The sequence below is a fragment of the Garra rufa genome, chromosome 23, assembly GCF_049309525.1.
Source record: "Garra rufa chromosome 23, GarRuf1.0, whole genome shotgun sequence".
Taxonomy (NCBI): domain Eukaryota; kingdom Metazoa; phylum Chordata; class Actinopteri; order Cypriniformes; family Cyprinidae; genus Garra; species Garra rufa.
In genome coordinates this window covers 7,383,278-7,402,995 of record NC_133383.1, presented here as the reverse complement: position 1 = coordinate 7,402,995, position 19,718 = coordinate 7,383,278, and the positions used below count along the sequence as shown (strand labels likewise).

Sequence of the window (19,718 nt, the reverse complement as noted above, 5' to 3'; positions counted from 1 at the left end):
TGTCGCTTTGACATTTATACGCCATGTTTTTAACGATAGCTTAACAGTACAAATATAAACCGTGATAAAAAAACAAACAAACAAACAAACAGAATAAAATGCTTTTGCTTCAGAACTTTTATTTTGGACATCAAGTTGTTTTAAATTTAAAGTCCAAATATGTTTTGGGGCCAAATAAATATAGAAATTAGTGAATTCGTGTTTCATCAGATTTACTAAAATAGTCTTTTATTCTTCATGGTGGGAGGCGTGTGTGACTACATTACCCATAAGTCTCTGGTTTATAGGCGGCGCATGAAGCATCGTAAACATGGTAATCAAACAGCAAGAGCGTTATAAAACCTGCTGGATTAGAAAGCCGGACTTTAACATCACTCACAGCTGCAATGTACATGATCATAAAGTCAGCAGAGCATTAATAACTCAATGGCCTGAGTTTTATGGCTTTATCTCGCATGACTGATAGTTTGTTCAACCGTCCGGACTCACTCGCGCTTTGAGTTCACTGAAGAAAGAAATCACTTTCCAGAAGAAATCACTTTAATGTTATTAAAGCTTCGCGTTTGTTTGTGAAGCGAACTGTGCGAAAATAAGGATGGCCGTGTCTAAATCTACGTTATCGATCGTTTTTATAGTTCTGGGAGGCTTGGCGGTTTTATTCGGGACTGTGCTGGTGTTTGTCGGACCTATTATAATAGACGATCAAATAGTGAAGGTAAGTCATACATCTGACAGGTACACTAAAAGCTTTATAATTATCTATTTTTGCATTTTTAAATAACGTAGAGTTACAAAAACACGTGGTTTAGTGTCAAAAAGCTTTGAACGGAGCTCGATATGTCTTTCTGTAGTTGCCTTGTACGTTTAAAACGACCAACAATACAATAATAACAGTTATTTAATCAATTGCTTTACGCTATTACAGTATATTAATGAAAGGCGTTATAATATAGTTTACATGGTTGTGGTAGTCGTATGTTGTCAAACCTGTTTTTAATCAATGACATTGTCACTCTGAAAATGGCACTTTGTTTTGTTTTTAATTTATTGTTTTGAATTTCTGAATTATGTATCGTTTTGTAAATGGTATTTCAGAGGTGTACTCTTGTATTTTACCTCAGTGTCACTTGCAAATCTTACTTTGTGTAATATATAATATAATAATGTGTTTTTGAGCAGAAAGTAAGCATGCATATTGGAATTATTTCTGATAGACCATGTGACACTGACTATGCTTAAAATTCAGCTTTGCATCACAGAAATAAATTACATTTTAAAATATATTAAAATATCTCACAATTTCACAGTATTGCAGTTTTTACTGTAACTTGATCAAATAAAAGGCACCTTAATGAGCATAAGAGGCTTCTTGTGGAAAACATTCAAACTGAGATCAAATTTCTGTATATCTGTAAGAGAAAGAGTATGTTTAAGGTACTTCTATTTTATTTTATTTTATTCCATGGTGTCCCTCAATAAGTCATAAATCTGCATTTAATAATTAAGTAAACGTAAAAATGTTTAACAGCTTTTCACACTTTGGCCACTAACTGTATTCACGTCATATCTTCACAGAATGTACAGATTAACCCGAACAATGGACTCTCCTACACTATGTGGAAGGACATCCCGGTTCCCTTCTTTATGTCTGTATATTTCTTTCATATTGTCAATCCTAATGAAATCCTAAAAGGAGAAAAGCCCACGGTGGTACAGAGGGGGCCGTATGTGTACCGGTAAGCATTGTGTTCCCTTCTTTTTCTGTAAAACTACTTTAAACCAGACAGTATGTGTTTTAAAAAGTTCAGTATGAATCACTTGCTTAGACTTGAGTGGACATATCCCGTTTGTGGATGTTCAGACTTGTATGCCTTATGACACAGAAATTAATAGTTGGTTAGCCTGCATGCTCTTGGACAGGTGTGCATGTGCCAAAATGAATCTGAAAGTATTCCTTTTGTCCATATAACTTGCCCTAACTTTATGTAATATAACGTAAGGGTCTCTTTCTTGGACTTATGTGTCCCTTAGCACAAAGAAGCTTCTATAGGTCTGTATTTGGGTCTGTCTGGTGGCCTTAACCTTATCTGAAGGGCTGATTTAAAAAAAATATGTTTAAAATATGCATATAAAATTATATGAAAAATATTTTCTTGACAAAGATCAAGGAATAGACGAACTAAATATTATTTTTCATTTGAACAGGGATATGCATTTGTGTTGGGATTTTCCACAGTCATGATTTCCACAGCTAGGATTTTTTTTGTGTGTGTGTGGATTCACTTATTGTTGTTTTTTTCTGTTCTTTTATTTTTTTATTCTCTAATCTAAATCTGCCAGTTTTTATTATTAGAGAGGAACTGTGATCCTACCCTCAAGCCATGCATACTAGAACATTTCACTAGAACATTTCAGTAAAAACAGACAGTGCTGGAACTGAAAAATGAGAATAAGGACGGTCCATACTATCCAGAATTAAAATAAAATTATTTATCATAAATACATTTTGAAAACCCAAGTTTATTAGCAAAACATTTATTTATTTTATTAAACCATTTTATTTATTTTTTATTCGCCATTTTGTTGGACTACATATTTTTATTTTTTTTATAATATTTTGTTTTATAAATATTAGAAGTGTCTTTTAGCTTAAAAGAATATTACTCAAGATCATTTCAAAAAGCCAAATTTATTAGCACATCATATTTTTCTGTTTTATTTTTTATAATATTTTATTTGAAAATGATTAGTAATGCCTTTTATTTATTTATTTATTTATTTATTTATATTTTTTATTTATTAGCTCAACATATCTTTTATTTTATTTAATTTTGATGTCATTCTGTGTTGCACAACTTATTTTATTTTATTTTATAAATGTCATTAGTGTATTTTAACTCGTAATTTGAAGAAGTTCAGAAGAGTTCTCATAAGATTCCTCATAAGATTTTAATTTAATTAAATTTTTTTGTACAGCATAATTAATACATATTTATATAATATTTAATTTTATATGTATCAGAAGTGCCTTTTTGACTTCTAAGAATTCAGAATTAAAATATTTCTTATAAGATCCCAAATTAATTAGCACATTTTATTTTTGTTTTGTTTGTTGCACAGCATATTTAATACATATTTATACAATATTTAACTTAATAAGTGTAAGTAGTGCCTTTTTGACTTCTAAGAATTCATAATTAAAATAATATTTCTTATAAGATGCCAAATTAATAAGCACATTATTTTTTTATTTTGTTTGTTGCACAGCATATTTAATACATTTCTATAATATTTTACTTTATAAGTATCAGTTGTGCCTTTTTGACTTCTAAGAATTCATAATTAAAATAAGATTTTTTTATAAGATGCCAAATTAATAAGCACAACATTTTATTTTATTTAATTTTTTATTTTATTTGTTGCACAGCATATTTAATACATATTTATATAATATTTTATTTTATAAGTGTCAGTAGTGCCTATTTGACTTAGAGTTCAGAATTAAAATAATAAGATTTCTTATAAGATCCCAAATAAATAAGCACATCATTTTATTTTATTTTATTTTATTTGTTTCTCAGGATATTTAATGTATATTTATATAATATTTTATTTTATAAGTGTCAGTAGTGCCTTTTTGACTACTAAGAATTCATAATTTAAATAATATTTCTTATAAGATCCCAAATTAATTAGCATGTTTTATTTGTTGCACAGCATATTTAATACGTTTATATAATATTTAACTTTATATGTGTTAGTAGTGCCTATTTTACTTCTTAGAATTGAGAATTAAAATATTAATTTGGGATCTTATAAGAAATCTTACTAAGCACAACATTTTATTTTATTTGTTGCACATGATATTTAATACATATTTATATATTTCATTTTATATGTATCAGTAGTGCCTTTTTGACTTCTTATAATTCAGAATTAAAATAGTAAGATTTCTTATAAGATCCCAAATTAATAAGCACAACATTTTATTTTATTTTATTTTATTTGTTGCACAGGATATTTAATACATATTTATATAATATTTCATTTTATAAGTATCAGTAGTGCCTTTTTGACTAATTAGAATTCAGAAATAAAATAATAAGATTTCTTATAAGATCCCAAATAAATAAGCACAGCATTTTATTTTATTTTATTTTATTTTATTTTTTGCTCAAGATATTTAATATATATTTATATAATATTTTGTTTGTAAGTATCAATAATGCCTTTTTGACTTCTAAGAATTCAGAATTACAATAACATTTATTATAAGACTCTAAATGAATTAGCACAACATTTTTATTTTATTTTATTTTAGTTTAGTTTAGTTTTACTTTTGTTTACTTTAAACAATATTGATATAATATTTTACTTTATAAGTGTCAGTCATGTTTTTTAACGTCTATGTGTTTTTAATGTCTATGTTTACAAGTCGTAATTCATGTATGTACTTCTGTTGGCATGTTTTAGGCTAAGAGTAGCTGTTTTAGGCCAGATCATTTTGTGTTTCTATCATTTCCTCCATCATGGTTGTGTGACTTCTTTTTTTTTTAGACAAGACACATGACAATGACAAAAGTTTGTTAGTGACTTACCTTTAAACAAATCATGTGCTTGCATTTTGCAATCTGAGTCTCTTTGTGTCACTTTCTAACATGCTGACTGAGACCCTCAAAGTTGTTCCTCAAAATGCAGAATTTTGCTGAGTTAGGATAAGACTACTGCAAATCAGCTGGCTAAGTCACATTGTTTTGTTGTCGTAACTCATATCTGTTTCAGTGAAAACCGCTGGAAGGACAACATCACATTCCATGACAACAACACCGTATCGTATAAGGAATATCGGCAGTATTTCTTTGAGGAGAGCATGTCTGTGGGAAATGAATCCGATGTGGTCACCATCCCCAACATGCTAGTGCTGGTGAGATTTCATGACCGTGTATTTATCCCACCATGAAAAACAATTGAAAGAACTGTAACACATTGGTTTTTCATTCATGGTTGCAGGGTGCATCAATAATGATGGAGAAAATGCCCCTTCCTGTACGCTTGCTGCTCAGCACCACGTTCAAGACCTTCAAGGAGGGACCTTTCTTAACAAAGCCAGTTGGAGAGCTCATGTGGGGTTATGACAGCAAGTTGGTGGACTTCCTGAACACATTTCTCCCCGGCTTGCTCCCAACCAGCGGAAAGTTCGGCTTATTTGCTGAGGTGGGTGTTTTTCTGTGTCTGTGTCTTGTTACAAGAGCTTTGTCCGCAGAGACGATTAGTTTTGTGGTTTTTAGGTTTTCTTGCTATGTTTTGCTTCCTATATAGTTTAACAACTCCAACACTGGACAGTTCACTGTCAATACTGGTCGAGACGACATCCGGAAAGTTCATATGGTGGACTCTTGGAATGGCCTGAAAAACGTAAGCTAAATGTCTTTTGAGACCATAATAAAACAAACAAACAAAAAAACTAGCTGTGATTCAAAACACTAGTTACATAGACAACATACTAGAGACTGAAACTTACACTGTGCATGAACTTTTTTTTGCCTTTGTAAAATGTGCATATATTGCATTGCCAAAAAAGTTTTAGTGAGCTATGGATGTTTGTTTCCGCAACTGAATAAAAAATAAAAAAGGTTATTGCGACTTTTTAGAATTGTGAGATATAAACTCGCAATTGCAAATTCTAAAGTCAGAATTGCGTGATATTAACAGTTGTGAGAAATAAAGTCAGAATTGCGAGATAAAAACTTGCAATTCTGACTTTTTAAAAAAAATTAGAATTGTGTAATATAACCTGAATTGTGTGATATAACCTCACAATTGCGAGTTATAAAGTCAGAATTATGTGATTATAAACTCAATTGTGAGAAATAATATCAACATTGTGAGATAAACTTGCATTTCTGACTTTTTCTCAGAACTGTGATATAAACTCAATTGTGAGAAATATCAAAACTGAGATAAACTTGCAATTCTAAATTTTATAAAGTCAGAATTGTGTGATTTAACTCACAATTTGTTTTTTTTTCCCTCAGAATTACGTGACTGTTCTGACAATTCTTACAAAAAGCCAGATTCGCAACTGCGAGTTTGCAAGCTTATATTTAACAGTTGACTTTATAACTCGAAATTGTGAGTTTATCTCACAATTGACTTTATAGCTTATATTGCGAGAAAACATATCTCACAAATTCTGAAACTTTATTTCTCAGATTTGCAATTTTATTTTTTCAGAATTGCAAGTTTATATGACACAATTCTGAGAAAAAAGTTTATATCTCACAATTCTAACTTAATAACCCGCAATTGCATGTTATAAATTCACAATTATGAGATAAACTCGAAATTCTGAGGAAAATTTTTTTCTCAGAATTTCGACTTTATTTCTCAGAATTGCAACTTTATGTCACGTTTATCTCACAATTCTGACTTTAGAATTTGCAATTGCAAGTTTATATCTCACAATTCTGACTATAACTCGAAATTGTGAGTTTATCTCACAATTCTGACTTTAGAATTTGCAATTGCGGGTTTATTTCTCACAATTCTGACTTTATAAATTGAAATTGTGAGTTCATCTTACAATTCTGACTTTGGAATTTGCAATTGCGAGTTTATATCTCACAACTATAAGTAAAAAAAAAAGTCAGAATGTTAAAGTTCATACAATTCTGAGAAAAACGTCAGAATTGTGAAATAAAAAGTCACACATTTTTTTTTTTTTTTTTTTTTTTTTTTTAATTCAGTGTCGGAAACGGGCTTCTATAGTGTTGGCAATCCCAAATTGTTTTGCAAAGAAATATATTTAATAAAATACTATATGCAATAAATATGTAATTTTAGCTAGTGTCTACACATGTAATATATGTAAATATGTGTATGTAAACGGTGTATGTAAAAAAAAAAAAATTAAATTACTTAGTAAAAACTGTAATACAAATATTAATACAGTTTAAAATAAGTGTTTCTTTTTTTGTCATTTCTTTTTTGTTATGGTAAAGCTGAACTTTTGGCAGCCATTTCTCCAATCTTCAGTGTCGCATGATTTTCATTCTGTAAAAAAAGTATTAAAAGTAATAAGAATTATTTGAATATTAAAAATGGAGTTTTAATCAATATTTGTTCTTTTTGTTGTTGTTTTCTTCAGCATATCGTGCTGTTAGCATATTTGTGAGTTGCTGTATGCAAAGGATTTTTGTTTTATGGTTGCAGGTGGATTACTGGAGGTCTGAACAGTGTAACATGATCAATGGTACAGCGGGTCAAATGTGGCCTCCGTTCATGACCACAGAGACGACAGTGCCCTTCTACAGCCCTGATGCGTGCAGGTAAACACCCACTCTTGTACCCTCTGTAAGATAAGAAGTTTTTAATGACTAGTGTTTCTAAGGGCATGTTTTGTGGCAATTTTCCAAACTCAGGTCCATGGAGCTGGTGTACCAAAGGCCAGGCGTGTCTCGTGGGATTCCCGTGTACCGCTTCGTGGCTCCAAAGACTCTTTTTGCCAACGGTTCAGATTATCCTCCCAATGAGGGCTTCTGTCCCTGTCGACAGTCCGGCCTTCTCAACGTCAGCACCTGCAGACACAGTGAGTCTCTATTATCAAGACTTATATTTATGACTTTTAACTGCTGCCAACAGTCAATTATGCTGTAGGCTTTATGTCAGTATCTGTGTTCTTGTGTCATTAAATATTTTGTTCAAACTGGTTTTATAGCTATTGTATTATGGCCTCCATGCTTAGATTTTTTTTCTTTTCTTTTCGTTACCTTTGTTTCTTTTCTTTTCTTTTTGTTACTCTTCTTTTTTCTTTATTTGATTTTCCCCCTTTTCTTTAGTCTTATCTCTTGCATTGTCCTTCATTATTTTGCTTTTCTGTATATATTTTTTCTTTGCTTGCTTCATTTTCTTTTTAATTTTTTCTTCTGTTGTCTTTTTTCTTTTTCCCTTTTCTTTTATCTTCCTTTTTTCTGTCCCCTTTTTCATCTTGACTTTAACCTTATCTTTTTGTATTTTTTTCTTTTCATTCATTTCCCCCTTTTTTCTTATACCTTTTAAGTTTTTTTGCTGTTGCTGTCTATAGTAGTTTTTTAATCTTTTTTTTCCTTTTTATCTTTTCTTTTTCTTCATTTCTTTTTTCCTGTTTGTTACCTTATTTTGATTTTTTTTTTTCAACTTATTTGGTTCTCTGTTGATATTATTTTATCTTTATTTCTTTCCCCCCTTTTTCTTTTCCTTTTAATCATTTATTTTTCCATCTTTAAAATATTTTTCATCTTTTAAATTTTTTTCTTTGCTTCTGTTACTGTCTATATATTGTTTTCCCTTTTCGTTTTCATCTTTCCTTATTCTTTTTCTATTTTTAGATATTTTTCTTTTTCTCTTTTTTCTTTTATTTTTTGCTTTTCTGTTACTGTTTATATTATTTTCTTCTCTCTAATACTTCCTTTTTTCTTGTCTTTTTCTTATTTCTTTTTTCTCTTTTTTACCTTATTTTTCTGTTACTGTCTATAGTATTTTTTCTTTTCATTTTCTATTTTCCTTTTTCATTTCCTTTTTTATCTTTTCTTTTTCTTCTCATTTCTTTTTTTTACCATATTTTTGCTTCTCTACTACTGTCTTTTGTCTATTTGTTTATTCCTTTTTTCTTTTCCATTTAATCTTTTCTTTTTCTTCTTGTTTCTTTTTTCTTTTGTCTTATTTCCTTTTTCTATTTTTTATTTCTTTCCCCCTTTATTGTTGTCTTTAACCTTATCTTTTTTTTTTTACTTTTTTTTCTTCATTTTTTTGCCTTTCTATTAATATTCTATTATTTTTCTTTTTCTTAATCTTTTGCTTCTCTGTGACATCTGTTATTTTTTCTTTTTATTGTTTTCTTTTTCTTTTCTTTTTGTCATATCTTTTTCCTTTCTTTTTATCCTCTTTTTTTTACCCTTTTTTCCCTAATTTTTTCTTTTCTTTTTTTATCTTATTTTTTAACATTTTCTTTTTTTTGCTTTTCTGTTCTTTATTTTATTTTCCCTTTTTCTCTTTGTCATTCTTTTTCTTTTTTTTCTATCTTAGATTCCCCTGTGTTCATCTCCCATCCACACTTTTTTGAGGCTGATCCCTTTCTTTTGGACACAGTCAATGGATTGAGCCCAAATGAAGATGTACATGGGCTTTTCATCGATATCCACCCAGTAAGAAAACCAGGCACACAGAAATACATACTGTAACATAGGGCTGGGCAATTTGGCTTAGAATCAAAATCTCGATTAATTGAACATTTTAACCCGATTACGATTAATGAACGATTAATTTATTTATTAATAAAATTATATTTAATTATATTTATATAATATTTATTTTTTTGCCCTCATAGTTCACTGACAAGTTTTGTACAGTAAATATGTTCACATATTACAAGCGAGAGATTTTTGGATGAAGGGTGCATTACTTGATTTTAAAATAATTGAAGGAAACACACTATCTACGATCTATGATTATTAATTGAACATCAGTGTTGAACAACTGAAATTAAAGCAAGGATTGCTTAAAACGAAAAGTCACATTTTTCTTAAATTAGTGAAAATAAATAACTTGCACTATTGGAAACAAAATAAATAATTTTCAATGTTTTTCATATTAAAAGTAGAAAATAAGCAGTATCTCCTCTAAATAAAATTACCCTTGTATATCCTGTAAATACTTTTTACTGTATAAATACTGTTTAAGCTCTCCATCGACATGTCGGCGGAATAACGCAACGGAGTGCTTGTGTTTTTTAAAGGGAAAGTAATTGAAATAATCTTCCTGGAAAAATTTTAACGATTATAGGTTCTGAATGTCGATTTCGATTATTTTTCGATTAATCGCCCAGCCCTACTGTAACATATAGCATTATTATTAGGGGCTTAATATAATTAGATGGACATTTGTATTATTTCTAGACTCTTTTTGGAAATTAAATTCTATTTTAACATTTTTAAAAACATTTTAGAAAATATGTGTTACACAATTCTTCAAGAAGGCAAATAAAACGAACACCTGACGGAATATTTAGTTAGAAACTTATCTCTCAAGGTTATTGATTATCGGTTGTTATGACTCAAAAAACCTAATGTCTTTATCTTTCTGAAAGCTTGTGGTTGTTATAAAAATCACTATTTCAGCTTTGTCACTGGTTTGATAATGAGATTATGTTGCTCATTACTGCCATTAAACCATTACAAAATCTGATAAGCTAATTGGAAATGATAATTTTTGTGACCTTTATGATGTTTGTATAGCTTTCAGCAACTTAATGACCCATTATAAACAAGATTAAGATTCTAAGGTTATGGTCTTTTTACATGATCAATAACTGACTAAAGGTTTTCTGATTACATATTTATTTTACATTTACACCTCAGTAGTGCTGTGGTTTATAGAGAGTTGAAACATAGCTGGAAATCTGCATCTAGCGTTTTGACGATAGCTGGTTATTTAATTTGGTTTTGCACTGAAGTAGTGAGCACAAATCACTTTGCTGATGATGTTAGATGCAAAACTCCTGATATCTGCATCCTTGGGACTTTTGCCACACATGCAGTTTGATAAGACGAACTCCACTTTATGACTTCTGATTAGCTGGAGATACAGACACGGCTTTGCATCGCTAAACTGAACAGAATTGCATAATCCTGACACACTTCTTGTTGTTCTCTCTTCATCTGTTTTCATGCTTGCATTTGTCTTCAGTGAAAAGGATGTTTTTTTTGAAAGTGCTGCAGGACATGGAAACATCCTCCGCTTAGGCTGAACGTCTGGGATGAATTGACAGCATGACGCCTGATTAGCTCCAGAGCATTTGGATACTTGGATTCATTACTAAGTTATCACGAAAGCTCTTTGGATTTAGTGTTTTCTGCAGAACCAAATGCCTTTCTGATCTCTCATTGAATCTGTGCCCACAAAATAATGGTTTCAATAGAGAGCAGTGCAATTTAGTTATGTTTAACATTTTGGGAGGGAAATATTTAATGCATTGCATGTCCTTGTTAGATGATATGTGATTGTTTTGGAAAATGTATGATCTTATGTTCTTAATCTCCTCACTGGCTCAAGTTTAAAAAATCCTGCAGTGAGATAAATTAACTTTTAAAAGTTCAAGCTCTCTGATTTAATGTTCACTAAAACATAACTTCATTTCATGGCAGTTGCCATTTGAAGCTTTAATTCAATACGCATTCAAGCTATAGATGTGACCTTGGACCAATAAAACTACTTTTTTTTTTTTTTTTTTTTTTTTTTTTTTTGAAATTGAAATTTTGTCATCGGAAAGCTTTCCATTGATAAATGGTTTGTTAGGATAGGACAATATTTGGCCGAGATACAGCTATTTGAAAATCTGGAATTTGAGGGTGCAAAAAATCGAAATATTGAGAAAATTGCCTTTAAAGTTGTCCAAATGAACATTTAGCAATGCATATTACTAAATTTGCAAATTTACAAAATATCTTCATGGAACATGATCTTTACTTAATATCCTAATGATTTTTGTCATAAAAGAAAAATCAGTCGTTTTGACCCATACAATGTATTTTTTGGCAATTGCTACAAATATACACTTGCTACTTAAAACTTTTTAAAAAAAGTTTTGTGATCCATGGTCAAAAGTTGTATTAGTATGCATGTTCCCACCAAATCTTAAAGGAGACCTATTATGCCCCTTTTTACAATATGTAATATAAGTCTTAGGTCTCCCCAGAATGTGTCTGTAAGGTTTCAACTCAAAATATCCCACCTATTCTTTATTATATTGTTTTGAAAATGCCTATTTCAAGTGGAAGCACAAACATGTTGTTTTCGTGCATGGCTCTTTAAATGCAAATGAGCTGCTGCTCCTTGTCATGATCATGTCTATCATGCTTCAAACCATGTATTAGTTTAAAATTCTGAAATAGGGTTTTAACCTTAACGCACACATCCAAAACACGCACACAGAAAGCGTCTGCCACACGGCATGTGAGTGCTAAATTAAGTTCTCCTTCATGTCTTATTGCGCTTAAACTGTCTGAAAATGCAGTTTATGTTTACTCACCATAAAACAGAGTGCCTTTCACTCCAAAAGATTATGTCTTCGTACATTTGATTGGTTTCTCAACAACTATAATATTTATGAGTTGTAATAGTAATCATAGTCTCTATTTTACAAGAAGCACAACTGTTTGCAACATTAATAATAAGTAGAATTGTTTCTTGAGCAACAAATCAGCATATTAGAACCATTTCCCTTTTCCAGAATAGGACTGAATAGTTACTGGGTTGTCCTTTTTCACGTTTTCAGTGTTGGTAGATGCACTGGGGACTGATTATAACACTTATACATGGAAACAGTCAGAATTTCATGATATGTCACCTTTGTAGTTCACTAAATGTTTAATTTTCATAGTGCTGAAAGGCATGTGTTTCCCTATGAAGTCATAGAAACTTTGTTGGTCAGTGAACCTTCTGAACCTTTCACTCCAAAAGATTATGCCTTTGTACAGTTGATTGTTTTTTTCCAACAACTATGAGTTGTAATAGTCATAATAGTTTCTATTTTACAAGCAGCATAACTGTTTTCAACATTAATAATAATAAGAAATTGTTTCATGAGCAACAAATCGGCACATTAGAACAATTTCTGAAGGATCATGTGACACTGAAGACGAGAGTAATGATGCTGAAAACTCAGCTTTGCATTACAGGAATAATTTGCATTTTAAGATATATTCAAATAGTAAACAGTTTTTTTAAATTGTAATACTATTTCACAGATTTACTGTTTAGTACTTTGTATTACAGGAGACCGGAGTGCCGATGAACGTGTCCATTCGGCTGCAGCTCAACCTGCTCATAAAGAGTGTATTCGGCATCTCGTAAGTACAGCACAGATACAGTAGGTCAACAATCACAAATATCTATGTCCTGAGGTTCAGTCACAGAACTCCAGCTGTTGAGAAATGTGTTTGTTTTTGACGACAGCACTGTTCTTTACATTGACTGGTTTCTGTGTGCTGTGGTTTGCTCGTTTCAGAGAAACAGGAAAGATAGCTGAAGTGGTTATGCCTATGATCTGGTTTGAAGAGGTAAGAGTGAACTACAAAAATAAAACAAAGGCACAAAATAAGTGAGCTATATAATGACTCTAGTCTTTTGTAGAGCGGCTTTATAGCTAAATCATATTTGTTTTATAAATAATTCTGCAACATTCACACTTAATCAACACTTAAGTAAACTGACTGAATAATGACACTTTATTTTCTTTTTAGAGCAGCTTTACATTGTATATGTTTAATAACTAAAAAACCTTAAAGAGGTAGTTCACCCAAAAATAAAAATTCTGTCAGTAATTACTCACCTTAGTGTCGTTCCAAACCTGTAAGACCTCTGCTCATCTTCAGAACACAAATTAAGATATTTTTGATGAAATCCAAGAGCTTTCTGACCCTGCATAGACAGCAACACAACTGACATCTGAAACATTCAAGGCCCAGAAAGATAGTAAGGACATTGTTAAAAAAGTTCATGTGACATCGGTGGTTCATCCGTAATGTTATAAAGCTATATGAATATTTTTTGTTCACAAAGAAAATAACAAACATGGACATGGAAGAGAAGAAATTGATGAATTAAGTTGATATTTTTGTTTTCTATGTGCACAAAATATTCTCGTAGCTTCATAAAATTAAGGTTGAACTACTGATGTCACATGGACTATTTTAACAATGTCCTTACTATCTTTCTGAGCCGTGAAGGTGTCAGTTGCGTTGCTGTCTATGCAGGGTCAGAAAGCTCTGGGGTTTAATCAAAAATATCTTAATTTGTGTTCTGAAGATGAACGAAGGTCTTACGGGTTTGGAACGACATGAAGGTGTCTGTTTAATACTATTGTGTTTCTGTTTATTACTGTGACTGTATTGTATAAAGCTCTGTATAAATAAATGTGATGACTTGAATCTTATTTTCTTCATCTTTCCCAGAGCGGCTACATTGACGGTCCTGTCCTCAACACGTTTCGCACCAATCTGGTGGTGCTGCCCATGGTCATGGAGTACATGCAGTATATCTTCATTGCTCTCGGACTCGCAGGCATTTTGGGAGCCGTGATATTATTCATCACTGACAAGGTACATGGCTCAATATGCTTCTTTTGCATGTTTGAGTGTTTTACTAAAATATCTTTTGCTTCAGAGTGTGTACAGTTGAGGTCAAAGGTTTACATCCCCGTTTCAGAATCTGCCAAATGTTAATTATTTTACCAAAATAAGATCGATCGTACAAAATGCATGTTATTGTTTATTTAGGACTGACCTGAATAAGATATTTCATATAAAAGATGTTTACATCTAGCCCTCGTTCAAATGTTTCCACCCCTTTGATTTTTTATTTTATTTTTTATACTGTGTGGTAACCTGAATGATCCACAGCTGTGTTTTTATTTTGTTTTGTTTAGTGATAGTTGTTCATGAGTCCCTTGTTTGTCCTGAACAGTTAAACTGCCCGCTGTTCTTCAGAAAAATCCTTCAGGTCCCACAAATTCTTTGGTTTTCCAGCATTTTTGTGTATTTGAACCCTTTTCAGCAATTTCATATGTAACTATTACAGAAGGTTCAAACACTGATGCTTTAGAAAGAAAAACAATGCATTTTTCTTATTTTGCCAAAATATCAATTTTTTTTCATTTAGTACTGCCCTTCCAAGCTAAAGAAAAATACTTGTTTCCCAGAATATAAAAAAGTTACATTTACCCTCCTCAGTGTGAAAAGATGGATCTCAAAATCATAAAGTTATTTTTTAAAAGGGTTCAAATACACACACATGTTGAAAAACCTTTCTACATTGACATGAAAGATTTTTTTCTAAAGAACAGCAATCAGTTTAACCCTTCAGGACAGACAAGGGACTTATAAACAACTATCACTGAACAACAACAACAACAACAAAAAAAAACACAGGTGTGGATCATTCAGGTAACAACACGGTATTAAGAATCAAGTGTATGTAAACTTTTGAACGGGGTCATTTTTATAAAATCAACTATTATTTTCTCTTGTGGACTAAATGTAAACATCTTTTATGTGAAATATTTTATTCAGGTCAGTACTAAATAAACAATAACTTGCATTTTGTATGATCCCTCTTATTTTGGTAAAATAAACATTTTGCAGATTCTGAAAAGGGGTTGTAAACGTTTGATCTAAACTGTATGTTTGTGTGAGTGCATTTGCGGAAGAGAATTGAGAGGAAGCGTTTTTACATGATGTTGAGCAAATGTGGTCTGGTGTATAATTGTGTCTGCGAAGGTAAGATTTAGCCTAAGAACCCATAAACACTTTTAATATTTCTTTGTCATCCCACTTTAACACTATGCATGGGTTTAGATGATTTAAAGTGCAACATTTGCATGGTTTATTTTACAGAAAGCCAGGAAAAAGACATCAGGTTTTCTCACCAAAAGGGTCAGCACCAACTATTTATATACAAATATTCAAAAGCAGAGATTACAGTGAGAATCACAATCAAAAATGTGTATATGCATGTAACTTTTCAAATCTCTAGATTTAAAAAATGTCATTGAAAGTGAAAATTCACCCAAAGAATTAGAGAACATTTGTTGAGAATGTACACACCCTCAGGCCATTCTAGATGTAGATGAGTTTGTTTCTTCATCAGAACTAATTTGGAGAAATTTAGCATTACATCACTTGCTCACCAATGGATCCTCTGCAGTGAATGGGTGCCGTCAGAATGAGAGTCCAAACAGCTGATTAAAACATCATAATAATCCACAAGCAACTCAAGTCCATCAGTTAATGTCTTGTAAAGTCAAAAGCTGCATGTTTGTATAAAACAGGTCCATCATTAAGATGTTTTTAACTTCAAACCATCGCATAGCCGAAGTCCATAATCCATAATAATGCTTCCTCCAGTGAAAAACCTCATTCTCTGTTGTCCTCTCACATCAAAATCCACCGACTTATTTGTTTAGAACTGATTTGAACTGATTTTTTTTAACTTGTAAACAGTGCTTAATTTGTGCATATGTCCCTCCTGATTCAGACAGACTTTTGACTGTAGAAAGCAATATACTTTTATAGTTTAAAAACAACGATGATGGATTTGTTTCCTACAAAACTGCATCTTTTGGTTTCACAAGATGTTAATTGATGGACTGGAGTGGTGTGGATTACTTGTGGATTATTGTGATGTTTTGATCAGCTGTTTGGACTCTCATTCTGACGGCACCCATTCACTGCAGCGGATCCATTGGTGCCAAATTTCTCTAAATCTGTTTTGAACAAACTCCTGAAGGTGAATGCAGTTTTAGCAAACATTCATTATTGGGTGAACTGTTCCTTTAAATAAGCACACCCTGATCATACATAAATGTAATGTAACTGCTGAAACAAAAGAAAAAAAGGACAGCCAGAGCAAGATGAGTTTTATTACGTGATTTTTATGTGATTTTAGCCATTGCACGATCATGTTCACCTTGCATGCTCCCGCCCCATTTCAATCACTTACACACATCATGCATGCGTTGCCGCACACAAGCAGTATGGGCCGTTGAAATCCCCTTCAGTTTTTGTCCGCTGTGATGATCTCAGTACTGTCCAATAATCATCCCGAAGGCCACTGGCTCCAAATCAGTGTCACTGCCCACCTGATGTTCAATGAGGTCTGGTTATTCTTTTAGGAAAGCGTAAAAGATACAAAACACGACCCGACCAATGGGACGCAGGCTGAAAAATATAGCGTGAAGGACACAGGTGGGTTTTCGACTCAGACACGCCTTTTATCAAACTTTTTTCTGCAGGTGGGTTTTTGGAGTCACATGAGCACACTGAAGTGAACGCATGTGTTCATTTCACCCTTATAGTCACTGTAATTTCATTTCATCTGCTTCACTGATCTTTCCATCATAACACATCAAAACTTTTCAGACAATGTTCACTCTATGTTTTTTCTGCAAAACATCTGTTATACCAGAACTTAATAGCGCACCATACATAAAAGTGGTTAAGTGGTTCACAGTTTGATCCTCGATGCAATCTTATGATAAATCATATTTCTTAAAATAAGCATTCGGAAATTTTACAAGAAAAATTAAGCACATTTTTAGGTTACCCGAGAATATGTCAAATGTCTTTCCGACAGATTTTTGTATTTTGTGCAAGACTTTTAATTATTTTAATTAGTTAGAGTGAAAAAATTACATAAGAGGAAAAAGTAAAATATATTTTAATTTATTATATTATATTTTTATTTTGTCTTATTTTTTTGTAATATTTTGTTTTGTTTTATTTTATTTTTTTATTTTTTTATTTTTTCATTTTAAAGCAAAACTCAATCAATGTGGCTCTAGATGTTAACCAGTCCTTGGCAGTTCCTGAATGGTTAGCCTTTTTTCCCTTTTTTTCTGTTTTTATTTATTCATTTATTTGTTTATTTATTTTTATTCGTTTTTATTTATTTTCTGAAAATGAGCAGTTAATTCAGAAGAATTCAGAAAAAAAATAAAGCACATTTTTAGGTTACCTGGGAATACTTCAAATGTCTTTCCCGACACATTTTTGTATTTTGTGCAAGACTTGTTTCTACACAATATTTTATATAGTTTTATATAGTTATATAGTATTTTATATAGTTTTTTTCTGTGTGGGTGTAAAGCTAGAAGAAAAAAATTACATGAGGAAAAGTGTTTGTGGTTTAATTTTTTGGTCTTTGTTTTGTTTTATTTCTTTGTTTTTATTTTTCTTAATTTTTTATTTTATTTTGTTTTATTTTTTTGTTTTGTTTTGTTCTGTTTCATTTTATTTATTTTTACTTTGTTTTGTTTTATTATGTGTTTGTTTTTTCTTTTAAAGCAAAACTCTGTGAAAGTGGCTCTAGATGTTAACCAGTCGTTGGTAGTTCCTGAATGGTTAGCCTTTAAAAAAAAAAAAAGATTTATTTATTATATTTTGTATCTGCGCAACATTTTATATATGTTTTTTTTTCTGTGCGGGTGTAAAGTTAGAGAGAAAAAAATTACATGGGAGGAAAACTGTTTTGTTTTTTTATTTTATTATATTTTGTTTCATTTTATTGTTTTGTTTTGTTTTTAGTTTTTAGTTTTTGTTTTATTTTAAAGCAAAGCTCCATGAAAGTGGCTCCAGATGGCAGTTCCTGAATTGTTAGCTTTTTAAAAAAAAATTATGTATTTATTTATTCGACCAAAAATTAGTTTTTGTATTTTTGTTCATCTATGTCAATTATTTTAGTATTTTTTCCATTTATACTTGATTGTATGTTAGTCAATATTTTCTGCTTTTGTTGTGCTAAATCAAACGTGTAAAGATGTATCAAAAAAAAGCTTCAACTAAGAGTTTTTATTAACAAAAATTTTTCTCTTGATTTTATTTGAATGCTTTTTTAAACTAAAAAATAAAATGTCACAAGGGTGAAGTTTATATTTATGGTTAAATAGTTTCGTTTTGTTGTTGTTGTTGTTGTTGTTCTAACTTGGTCTTTTTTTTCCACTGGCAGGTAAAAAGTAGGATGAATGATCAGCCCTGCACAGATGTGGACCCGTCCAGCTCAGCCAGTGAAAAGACCCCGTTACTACAGACCCCAACAAGCTGAAGCCACTATCCACATCACAGGCTACTTTCACAATAAACATGCAATCCCATAATCCATTGGACAACAAATAAAACTCATTTTATTGAGTGTTGGGGTTGAATGAATGGACTGGTTTAAATACAGACTATTGAGTGTGATGGAGGGATTTGATGTGGATTATGAACTCTTAGTGAGGGTGTTCACTTACGTGTGTTTTTTGCCCATTGGTTGGGTTTACAGTGCTATGCGGTGTCAATACAAAATGTTTAAAGGTTATTTTTGACACTTGAAAATTAAATACTTGACAAAATATACTAGACAGAATTATAAATGGTGCATTTATAAAAAAAAATCACTCCAAACTCTACTTTCACAGAGGAAAAAAAAAACACTATTTAAAGATATTTTACCTTTTATCTTGTAACCTTTAACTTTAATCCTGTAAATAAGGAAGTGCTATGAACAGTTTGTGACAATAATGTGCCATTGAATGAAACATCCTTTGAAAACGCTGAGCCAACACATTTCTCAATATGCTGAATATGTGTTTCCTGTATTTTGTCTGTAAAGGCACTTGTATGGATGTAAAATATTTTTAAATGTGTCATTGTCTTTGCATTCTCTTGATTGCTGTTCATTATGAAAAAAAATGGGTTTATTATAAATATTTTGAGACCACACACAAAAATCATCCTGTCCAGGCATATTGTTTTATTAAAATCAACATGAAGGCAGCAAAGCCAATGCCGCCATTTTTTAAATCGCAGTTTTTTTTACCGCCGCAAGATGGCAGCGACTGATAAACAGTACAATGCGAGACGCTGGGTTTGGGTTGAACTGAATCTTTTTTGTTTTTAGACTTGTTGCTCATCATTTGTTTACTTTGCTGATCCTTTTTGAGCACAATTTGTGTAATGCTTACAGAACAGAACGGTGATGAAGAAATACCAAATACTGGAAATGTGTCGCCGCAGTTGTGTTGACAGAAACGAAGAGTTCCTGACGTGAGTTTATAGGCCTATATTGTGTAAAATAACATCATTTTACATAAAAACCACGGGAAATGGTTTGTTCCAATAAAACGTTTTTGTTTGGGGCCCGAGAAC

The 19,718-nt window shown here is 31.4% G+C and overlaps 1 protein-coding gene across 3 annotated transcripts; it reads left to right on the top strand.

Annotated features, from left to right (window-relative positions):
* The first annotated feature begins 316 nt into the window (after nt 1-316).
* Nucleotides 317-19,300, top strand: scarb1 (scavenger receptor class B, member 1). Of its 3 annotated transcripts, XM_073829493.1 has the most exons (14): nt 318-715; nt 1,576-1,736; nt 4,783-4,924; nt 5,011-5,214; nt 5,320-5,415; nt 7,213-7,328; nt 7,422-7,588; nt 9,064-9,182; nt 12,811-12,884; nt 13,043-13,094; nt 13,989-14,135; nt 15,429-15,467; nt 16,706-16,778; nt 18,538-19,300. In XM_073829493.1, the coding sequence occupies exons 1-14, from the start codon at nt 596-598 to the stop codon at nt 18,546-18,548; spliced, it is 1,521 nt and encodes a 506-aa protein (XP_073685594.1). In that variant the 5' UTR covers nt 318-595; the 3' UTR covers nt 18,549-19,300. The 3 variants fall into 3 exon arrangements, with proteins under 3 accessions (XP_073685596.1, XP_073685594.1, XP_073685595.1); XM_073829495.1 differs by lacking the exon at nt 15,429-15,467 and having other exon boundaries at nt 317-715; XM_073829494.1 differs by lacking the exons at nt 15,429-15,467; nt 16,706-16,778.
* The last annotated feature ends 418 nt before the right edge of the window (nt 19,301-19,718 follow it).

Coding starts and splice junctions, on each gene's coding strand:
- scarb1 (XM_073829493.1), top strand. CDS start 596: ATGGCCGTGTCTAAATCTACGTTATCGATCGTTTTTATAGTTCTGGGA. Junction 9,183..12,810: donor TTTTCATCGATATCCACCCA/GTAAGAAAACCA, acceptor TTTGTATTACAG/GAGACCGGAGTGCCGATGAA. Junction 12,885..13,042: donor AAGAGTGTATTCGGCATCTC/GTAAGTACAGCA, acceptor TGCTCGTTTCAG/AGAAACAGGAAAGATAGCTG.